Here is a 10,682-nt window from a genome sequence, read left to right on the forward strand (position 1 = left end):
GAGGTGAGGAAAGACGCCAAAACCTGGTACACAGCTCAGTTCAACTCTTCAGCAAAGGCAAGTTTAAGGATACAATTGTAAAAGACAAAACTTTGAAACAGAGCACTGATCAGTTGTTCTAGTTCAGATGCAAGCTCACACCCAGTTTACCATGGAATGTTTAAATAATGAGTATCCAGCACTTAAATCAGCCACAGGCAGCTCAAAGGCCGCTGTTACCACCTATCCCCAGCCTTGCTCTTCTCTCAATTTCTCAACCACTCTCTGGCCCTACACACATAATCCTTCACCAGAAGGAAGGTGCCAGGCCCAACTGCTCCATCTCCTCACCAGAGGCAGTCAGGATTCTGACAGAACTGACCAGTTCTGTCCATCTCACCAGCTCATGGCACTGGAAGGAGGCTGTGGCACTGCACTGCAAATGTAAGAGACACTCAGAAGAAAAAGCCAGGTAAGTAAAACCTCAGAGGACATGAGAGGCTTCACAGGTCTGTCCTCCATGTGATCTCCATCCTGTGTCCCATCCCCATTCTCAGAGATGAGAAGGTACCACCACACTCAGCAAATCTACCCTGCACCAATCACCCTTTTGTTTAACACACAGGTCTCCTTGTGCTCATCTACCCTCAGATCAGTATCACCAGGTCTGCTACTTCCCAAGCGGGACCAGACTTCCCAGACTGGAGCAGGTGCTGTTGGTGCCAGTTCATTAAAAATGTGAACAGCAAGGGCACAGGGACAGGGGACATAGCTGATGCCAGCTGGGAGGCTGTGATCCCTGCATAGAGGAAAACTGCAGGAAAACAGCCAGTGAGGCAACTCTACCCTGCAACTAAGAACTCCCAATTAGAACCACCAGAGGCAGGAAGAGAGGGAAATGGGAGCAGCACACAGCTCTCTCCACCCGGCAGCACTGATCCCAGAGGACAGCTACAGCTGGCCCAGCTAGAAGCAGCCCTAAGGCTGTTTTAAGTCTCATCTCAGAGGGAGTCACAGCTTCCAGGTACATCCCAAATCATACATCTCTCCTGCTGCATCCTGAATCACATGGTCAGAGCTCTGCTGCACCTGAGGAGTGGTGTATTCAGAGTATTTATACGTGTTTGCATCTGGCCAAGTGGTTCAAAGTCTCTTAACAAGCTTCAGTGGAAAAAACTGTTTTCAGCCTTACTCAAGAAACAGTAGTTCTGAGCCTTCCTTCGGCTGTCACCTCTGTAGAAGACTTGACATCAAGAAACAGTCTCACAGCAAACCTTATCCCAGCAATTCTTTGTGCTTAAGGGACAAAAATTCATCTGTTGGGCAGCAAAATCCCCAACTACCTCTCCTCACACTCCAGCTGTAAGCCCCTAGGGAGGCACCTGAGCTGGCTCATGAGCAGCCTCTAACAACTGCACAACAATCTCAAGGAGCATCAGGCCCCCTGCATGTGGCCTGTGAGTGCAGGCAACTCTCCAGGGGAACTATTTCTGAGGTCTCTGGTGTTCCAGTAAGGAAAGGGCAGCACTGGTTTGTGGCCAGCAAACAAAAAGAAATGCAAACAAACCTGAAATATTAGAAAGGGTCCCAGGTTTAGATATTACTTTTATTCCAGTCTTCTCAGCTGAAGAGAAACGAGCCCACCCAACTTCCTCTGTCCTCTGTCCAGCAGGGCTGTGGTGTGCTTTTACCCCCAGCAGCCACAACTATTCCCACATTACACTGCTGCCATTTTCTGCAGTCAGGCACTAGGTCACTTCCCCTTCAGCTCCAGAAGGAAGGTAACACACACAAACATACAAACGTGGTGCCGTCAGTGTGATTTTCTTTAGGAGCCTTGAATCAAGAAATCACTTGTTAGACTGCCACCTAGCGTTGGGTACCAAAGCTCTCCAGTGGTCACAAAAACCACAGGGGCAAAGATTAGAGGGAAAATTCAAGAAAAAAAAAAAAAAAAAAAGAAATCCTTTTTTTAATTCCACAGACTCGCAAAAGCCATAAGAATAATCTCTGCAAACCAGCAGCTATTTATTTATACAGTCTGCAAAATTCTATTGTGGACCTCAGGCCTTCCCAAAGATAAAAGTTCATATTGATAAATCAACACCCCTTTTTACTAGCTGTATGAAAATTCTTTTAAGTCTTCAAACAAAAAATTTGTAATTCTATGTAGCTGCTTCCCCAAAAGCCTTCTCTGTGACTCTAAACCTCCTCCTGTGCCCATGTGCCCTTCCCAAGAGCAAACTCATGCAGCAAACAAAAGTCCAGGGTCCAAATAGGTTAAGGACAGCACATGGTTCTAAGCATACAATGCAACAGCCAGCTCCAAAGATTAAAGAACTTGTTAGCATTTCTTTTAGTAGACTGCAACAGTGAGCTGAATTTAAATTTATTAAGTGAATTTCCCAGAAATTCAAACAAAGGACAAACCACACTCCTTTAGCGCTGCTGGAAATGGAGAGAACACGGCTCCCATGTCAGCAGAACCCCACACCCTCCTGTGGGATTGTGGACACAGTGCTCAGCTGGTGAGGACACACAGCGCCATCCTGAAGATGACACCAGGCTGTATTTCTGCCCCTTCTCTGAGTAACAGGGTCTATGCAAATAGTGCCAAACATAGGACCTGGCAAACACCTCCTCAGAGACAGTGATGCTCCAGAAGATGCCTGTCCCCAGACGGGAGGCTTTGGCTTTACTGCCTGGATCACAGATTCCCCAAGGGTTTTATAAGCATTCAGCAGAAAGGCTCCTGCTGCAGCCCTGCAGAAACAGCTGCATGAGGCTGATGTTCCTCCCCAGGTCCTGCACCATCCTGGTCAGAGCTGCTGTCCCTGCAGCCATTCCTCCTTACAGCCTGCAGCACTGCCACTGCTTACCTCCCCTTGCTCCCATGACCAACACCACAATGTGGAAAAACAAGATTTCCCATCTCCAAACCACCATGGCACCACGTCCCAGCTCAGGCCAACTGCATTATCTTAAAATGCTGTGAGGGGGGCTGCAAAGAAGAACGTCATAGGACATCCCACTTGCACCCAAAGGAGGCACAGAGGAGTCTCTCCTGAGGGAAGTCACAGGTTGGCTCAAAGAGTGGCACTGGGATAGGAAATACCTTGGGAAAGACCATCAGAACACTGCTGACAATCTAACAGATGGCTCCAGTTGCAGGAAGACACCACTCAAGAGCTGGAATGAGTTCACATGTGTCCCACCCTCTTGTCTCATGCTCCTGGCACACTGTCACTACCTCCTAGGAAAAATGCCTGCTACTTTCTATCACTTCCACACTCACAATGTTTTTTAACCACTTTTTTGGTTATGTCAGCACAGATACATGCATGAGCTTCTTCAGACCAGATAAATACACGAGGACGTTCCTGCTTTTTTAGATGCTTTTCCATCATGTCCAGAATTTCAGACTAAGGTGGGTCTGAGGGACAGGCAGCAATTGAGGCACTTTGCAATTGTGGATGACTGACAACAGAACAACAAAGTTTAACATAAATCTGAGGTTTTTTAAAACTTAGAAGAGTATGCTCAAAACATGAGTCATGATACCACATTCTCATGCTGCAATATCAATGACATTAATCAGGTCTGCTTCCCAAAATGGATGCTGTACATAATACCCTACTATCAGCTGATTTAATCAGAGGAAAACACAAGAACAACAGGTAAGGACTCAATCCACCTTTGTGTGGCTGCAAGCATTCCAGACAATATTCTAGGCCCTATCTACAAAGGTTTGACTTCTGAAGGAATGATATTGAGATTTTACCCATTCCACAAAGGGGACACATACTCACAGGTTCTTTGCCTTCCCTGTAAGCTGGTGCTGATGTACACAGAGCACAGATCTGTGGCCCTGCTATCCACCAGACAATGTTTTCTCCCCTCTTATCAACTCTTTAGAGCAAGGTCCCATTTTTTTAAACAGTGTCTGCACAGCAGTAAGCACAAGGGGTTCTTGCTCATATTTGGGTCCACCCAATAGCACTGGCAGTTCACCTTAATTCAGCCCATCCACAATGTGGGACCCTTCAGTGCGAGCCTGAAACACTGTAGGAAGGATCTGGTAAAAGAGAGCTCAGAGATCAGGAACTTTTTTCCAATTCAGACTAGATTTACCTGGAGTTACAACAGGAACTCCAAAACCAAACCATTTAAGGCCCAGAGTGAAAACGCTGAGGAGTTGCTTACTGCACTGTTACTTCCAGTTACAAGTTCAGCCTGATCACCACTTTATTGAGCACTCTAAACCCAAGGCACTACCTGGCCCTGGCCCATCCCTAGGGACTGTCAGGGGTGCTAAATCTTCCCTGCCACCACAACTCATCAGCCACTCTTCCAGAGCAGAAATGATTGGTCCACTCTTGGCCCTACCAACCAATTCAGGCCAAACCAGAGGTTTCCAAACCTGGGCTCTTGCAGAAGGTAAAGCCTGCACACAAAGCACACTGCAGTGGTCATGAAGTGTAAAGAAGAGCCACTGCCATGATATGCTCTGATTATCTCTTTAGACACAGAAGCAGAGATTGTTTTTCCTTCAGGGAATACCAGCAATAAAAGGTGGAGAATACTGTATTTTATTACCTTCAAGCCACCATATCCTGCATACTTAAAGCACTGCTTCTCTTCCTCCCATTAGTCATTTGTTTGCTGTACTGTTACACAATAACTCATCTTTTGTAACTCATTTGCCAATGAGGCAAATTTAACTTGTAGCAAAATCTAAGGCAGAATTACTAAACAGCCTCTCAGAGAAGCAGAGGACAACCACCCCGAGGTAACCAGCCAACTCAGATTGATGCAGAACCCACGCAACATTTAATATATTTCACAGACTGTGCGGGCTTCTTGTTTTGTACTGACAGAAGCAGACTTGCATGCATTCTGATGGTGATGCATTAACATCAACACCAAAATCCTACAGGGAAAACAATGTCTGCTATGTTCTCCTTCCTATGCCCAGCCCAATCACATTTTCCATCCTCAAAGGTAATACTCAAAGCCACTGAAAAAGGCAATTTTCCTTTGAATCTCTTTTGAGCCTTCCAAAGGTGTGAACTAGCTTTAACACCTCATAGTGTTTTCCTTACTTATAGAGGCAAGGAAACTCTCTCCAAGTATTTATTCTCTTTCCATGTTTCACAAGAATAAGACTGCCAGTATCTACCTGATTTTTGTTTAAATACCTGGTGTGATTGTGAATTAGGTATTTTTTTCATTTATTTTGAGGAAGGGGTGCTTGGTGGCTGGAGGAGAAAGTTCACAATACTTATGATCTTTGATTTAAAACACACACAGAAACCCAGTATTACATAGCTGGAACACTACTTGCTTGATTCAACTCATTTGTCAATATTTGACTGACTTACAAATAAACATTTTTCTTGATTAAAGGGTAAAGTAACAGAATCCACCCCCTACAAGACAGTAACTGAAAAGGTTTTGCAGTTGACATAAAGTCAGGGACTTTCTCTTTCTACAACAGGCAGTTCAGTTGAAAATTCCTAGAAAAACCACATGCCTAACCCTTCTGCTGCTGCCAGACTCTTGGCCTGGAGGTGAACCCTAGACAGTGAGAATCCTTTGGAGCAGCACTTCTCCAGGGGTCTGGAAGAAAGGGACAGCTGTCTCCAGGGTGAACAGCCCAATTCCTCATGGCTCCTTCAAGAACTCCAGTAGAAAAAGGCAGAACTGCCCAAGGCCCATGGGGAACAGGTGATGCGTTTGCTATATTGAACATAAATACAGCACAAATAAAGGAACTGAAGGACAGCTGAACAACTAAAATTATTTTTCCATTTTATGGTGTCTTCAGGTCAAGATTTGATGACTCTGGAAGATAAGCTTCAGCCAAACACCTTAAGAGACGTGCCAGAAGTTAATCAAACCTTTCTCCTGTAGGTGCCTATTAAAAGCTCATGTCTCTGCCTAGGTATCTGCACATCATGAACGTCCTCTGAGAACTGCTAATTTATAGCTGCTACTATAGCACAGAAAACAAGCAGAAATTAAAAAAAAAATTCATCCCTACATCTTTAAAATTAAGTAAGTAATGCAACATGCCATGCCAAAGAAGCTGGAAGTTTTAATGTGAATTATCACTGTACCCAAACGAGCATCTTTCCAGGACCTATTGCACTTCAGGGTGACCTTCCATGACAGGAAAGAAACCTACGACAGGCAAATCATGAAGTCCCAATAGCAGCAAGCACAGGCACTGCAGAGTGTGCTGGCCACAACACTGCCAAAAGGATCAGGTGGAATGAAACACGTAAAACTGAGACTGCAATACACAGGTGGTACTGGCTCCAAAATTACCAGGTAGAAAAAAAAAAAAAAAATGCAAGCGGCCTTTCCTCATGGTTATTCAGATTCAAAGCACATTAGGCCTACTTTTCAGCACTGCTCCACTGTTGGTTAGATGTAGCTGTGCCATACACAGCAATACCTAAGAGGAGGACTAACTGCTTTGCTGAGTTTATACCTTTTCAAATATAACCTTTCTGTCTGAATTCCCTGATTATACTGACAGGAGATACCCAATGAACCTACCTAACCAAACCCTGTTTCAACAGAATATAAAAGAGCCATTACACTGCATTTTCCTCAGGATTAGGGAAATTTATTTGGCTTTCTTACCAAATGTGTATGTTGAGTGGCAGCAGACAAAACAAGCAAATTAAAAGACACAACGCAGCCTCACCCATACCAGGGCTTGCCAGCTAAGTCAATGCTGAAAAGTACAAGAACACTTTTTCTTCCAAGGTCTCCCAAATCTTTTTAAACAGCTTCGGCAGGACACCTGCGAACACCCAGCTATGTGTTATCCAACACGTGGATTAACTTATTTTGCTTTAAAGAGGAACAGTCAATGCTTGTGGAGTATGAAAAGAGAGCCCATACCCAAAGCACATGTTCCCAACACCTGCTCATAAAGCGTCCCAACAGCCCAGAAAACAAATACAGAAGCTGTAGGTCAGCCGGTGGCTTCACACCTGCCTGGGCTCTCATCTCACGGATGCTGAGCGGTCACCAGCCGCTTTCTAAGGCACCGCTGGTTTCTGGGGAGCACTGACAGCACTTCGCATTCTCCTCAAGACCTTTAATAGTATCCTCCGTCTAATACCTCCCAGTTTACAGCCAGGAAGAAGCGAGCTTTGGCGGCAACGTACGGAAAAAGCTTCAGGGTGTCTCCAAACCTGCTTCGTCCGCAGAGCCAGAGTAAAAGCCCCCCACAGCCCCATCCCGCTGCCGGCACACCCGGGGGCCGCCGGGGCAGCGCTCAGCTCCCCGGCCACACCGCTTCCTCCCCCGAGGGCAAAAGCCCCGCGGCCCCCGGACTTTCCGGCCCGAGGGAACCCGGCCGAGCGCCGCGGGCCCCGCTACGTACCCGGAGACAATCTTGCCGCTGAGGATCTCGGCGGGGGCCATGGCGAGGGCCGGAGGGCGGGCGGGCGAGCAGCGGGCCTGCAGAGGTGAGCGCGGCGGGGCTCCCGGGCCGTCTGCGGGACGCTCTGCCCCGGAGCCGCTCCACTCCCGCCCCACGTGGCCCTGAACTTTCGGCGGCCCCGCCGCGCAAGCGCTGCCCCCGCCCCGCCCCTCCCGCGGCTCCCTCCGGGTCCCGCCCGCGGCGCGGGGGAGCGGGGCTGAGGCGAGATGGCCGCCCGGGCTGCCTCGGAAAAGCCTCCGGATCGCCTCCGAGGCTGCGCCCCCGGGCGTGCCCGGCCTGTGCTCCCCGGAGAGCGGGGCCGGCGGGGGAGAGAGGGCAGCCCCGGAGGGAGCTGAGGATAAGGGGTGCTGATGCTGGGCTGTGCGCAGCGGATGCATAGGAAGATCCCACAGCGGTGTGAGAATAATCTGTGTTTCTTGTCCTGTGGTGCTCGTAGCAAGTTATGCCAAGAGTAGAAGTTAAGAGTATAATTACAGGTTCACAGAATGGTTTGGGGTTGGAAGGGGCTTAAAAGGTGTTCTAGTTTCACCCCTCAGCCATGGGCAGGGGCACCTTCCACCAGACCAGGTCCGTGTCCACCCGTGGTTTTGAACCCTCCCAGGGATGGGGCAGCTGCTCTGGGCAACCCTTGCCGTGGCCTCACCACCCTCACAGTTAACAATTTCTTTCCAATATCTACATCTACCCACTTTTCGGTTTGAAGCCATTCCCCCGTGTCCTGTTGCCACATGCCCTTGTAAAGCATCCATCATTCTTATTTGCATAAAAATAAGTAATTTTATTTTTCAGGATTTCAACACATTTGTTCAACATAAAGTCGCCAAACCAGTGGCTGACCAGAAAGAGGGCAATGAAAAGGAGAGTGGGACTGTGGCCTAAATTCATCGGGGTTCTCAAGAGTGAGAAACAGGTTCCCAGCAGTGGCCTCCAAGGGATGTATTTGCACTAAGTAATCCCATTAGAACTGGTGAAGGTAGTAGTTTCCCATCAGATCCATGCAGATGTCCACATGTACTGTTATTTGCATAACCAATGCTTTTCCTTACTCTGCAGACCAGTGCACACGTTTTAGGACCTTTCTTAGGCTGTTGGTTGTCAGTGGTTTTCTCACACACATGGCAAATGGGTGATTAGCATCCAGCCAGAGCTGGGGATGGAAAAAGCAGTTAAATATCACTGAGACAGACTTGCCCAGGCAAGATAATGCTGTGACCCAGAGAACTGTTAAGGAACTCATCAGTGTTCCCTGCTAATGTCTAGCACACAGTTAGAGAACAGGTCCAAGAAACTGGTGATAAAGAGTTCTGGGGGCAGAGAACTGGCAGATGGGGGTTGATGCTGGGCTGACCCCACAGTGTTAGATTGCTGCTGGGGAATAGTAGCACGTCCCTGTAACCCCAATAAATCAGTGCTCTTACGGTTTTGGGACTTAGCAACATCTGCCACATGTTCGCAGTACAGCAAAGAAGTGGGTTAATCTCACTGCAAATCATCAAGCTGTGGAGAATCAGGAAAGACTGCTAGAACAGCAGTGTTCCTGCTGAGAATTTGAGGCTTAAAAGGTTTGTGTGAAGTTGCTGGCACATTGATTTTTGCTTTACACAGAATGCATAGGTTTGAGAAAATAAAGTATCTGTTCCAAAGAGTTTTCTGAGAAAGCTTTCAATCCTGCTATTCCATGATGTAATCAGCTCACAAAGGGATTTGAGGAGCTCTCAGATTTTGAGAAGAGGGAAATGCAGGTCTTGCACCCTCCACCTAGGGCACAGAACTGCAAGGATGGAAATATATAGGCCCTTCTGTTTCAGGTCAGAGGCTTTAAGGTTGCTTCTTTGGCATTCTAGGAGGGGAATATAAACCATGCATAGTTCAAAACTCATCTGTGGATAAGTTGCCTTTGTGTTTCCTTTCATACACTAAAAAGTGACATATTTTCTGCTTTTTGCTGCCTTTTTTTTTTTTTTTTCTGTTGAGGGTAGAGATCACCTTTAATCACCTTGAGCGATGGAAGTACCTTAAGTTAAAATACCTTAACAACATGTTGTAATTGTAGGATAAAAGGTCAGAAATTTCTCTTTAGGAGTGGCTTGGAAAAGAGAGGAAACATTGTAGTTTAAGGTTTTTATAGGTTAAATAAGAATAAATACAAAAAGCTAGAAGAAACTTTTTTCCCCCCTTCATTATGTATTCCCTGTATTTCCTGGAATGCAGCTACAGGCACTTGCAGTATTATACAGTCAAAACTAAGGTTGTGCAATTGGTCAAGAGGAGGGATTTTTCTAGGCTGCTTAAAATTCTGTGCCTTGGTTGTTTCTTCTGTTGCCTTTCTCTGAAGCATGAATGAACTCTTGGACAGGGAAATGACCCAGTGTTAAGAAAAGAACCCACACGAGATGAACTCCTTCAGCTAAGGACTGGATAAGATCACGAAAACAACTTTTGCCAAAAATAGACCTAAGACTCAGGATTGCAATGTAAAAGTATCAGGCAGGGAGAGGGAAAAAAAAAAAAAAGCCCTTTTGTTTAAAATATTCAGGTGACCTTACTTGTAGAGTGAGCAGAAGACTGTTGCCATCAGGAGCTGGAGATTCCTACCTGGAGCTGCTAACTTGCATGATTTACTTGTGTGTGTGAGCAATAAACCTCCTTTCTTGCTTTTCTTATTGCCTCAGCTTTTGAATAATACATATGTCATGATGACAGATAAAACTTTGAATGTTATCCAGATTTATTGCTGGAAAGGAACTAAGAATACTTCCAAACAACTTTTTCTATTACTTCTTTAGTTTTGATCCAAATTCTAATTTTCGGGAAGGCACAGACTCATGAATTTTAAATACACTTATGCCAGATAATCAGACTAACCTTCTTTTGTCAGAGCAGGAAGTCCTTTTGTATTTCTAACTTGTCTGATGTGACAGTCAAGCTGGGATTTTTCCTCAGAAGTTGTGCACATCATGTCTCTAAGTAAGAACATGTTCTTTAACATTTATTCTTCATTTTCATCCTGAGATCAAAATGCTGGAAATGGAGAGGGAAAGGAACAGAAAAGGGATTATGTGATGAGAAATGGCTGAACAGATCTTTCTGCCCAGCTCAGAGTCATATCCAGCCCTGAAATGCAGTAAAAAAGTTCCTATTAAAGTTCCTATTCACATATAGGAACTCTCGGAGAAACACAGTGCAAAGGAGACAAACATTGTGAAAATGTTTTCAAAGTTGATAGCAAAAATCAATGTTT

The 10,682-nt window shown here is 46.0% G+C and overlaps 1 protein-coding gene across 1 annotated transcript in view; it reads right to left on the reverse strand.

Annotated features, from left to right (window-relative positions):
- MTHFD1 (methylenetetrahydrofolate dehydrogenase, cyclohydrolase and formyltetrahydrofolate synthetase 1) overlaps positions 1 to 7,531 on the reverse strand; it is a 40,525-nt gene extending 32,994 nt beyond the window's left edge. The window contains exon 1 of the mRNA XM_066188985.1: positions 7,382 to 7,531. Coding sequence (XP_066045082.1) covers positions 7,382 to 7,422 — 41 coding nt within the window. The 5' untranslated portion in view covers positions 7,423 to 7,531. The remainder of the gene's footprint in view (positions 1 to 7,381) is intronic.
- Between the last annotated feature and the right edge of the window lie 3,151 nt (positions 7,532 to 10,682).

The sequence above is a fragment of the Chamaea fasciata genome, unplaced genomic scaffold (assembly GCF_029207755.1).
Source record: "Chamaea fasciata isolate MVZ Bird 193981 ecotype frontalis unplaced genomic scaffold, bChaFas1.0.hap1 SCAF_7, whole genome shotgun sequence".
Classification (NCBI taxonomy): domain Eukaryota; kingdom Metazoa; phylum Chordata; class Aves; order Passeriformes; family Sylviidae; genus Chamaea; species Chamaea fasciata.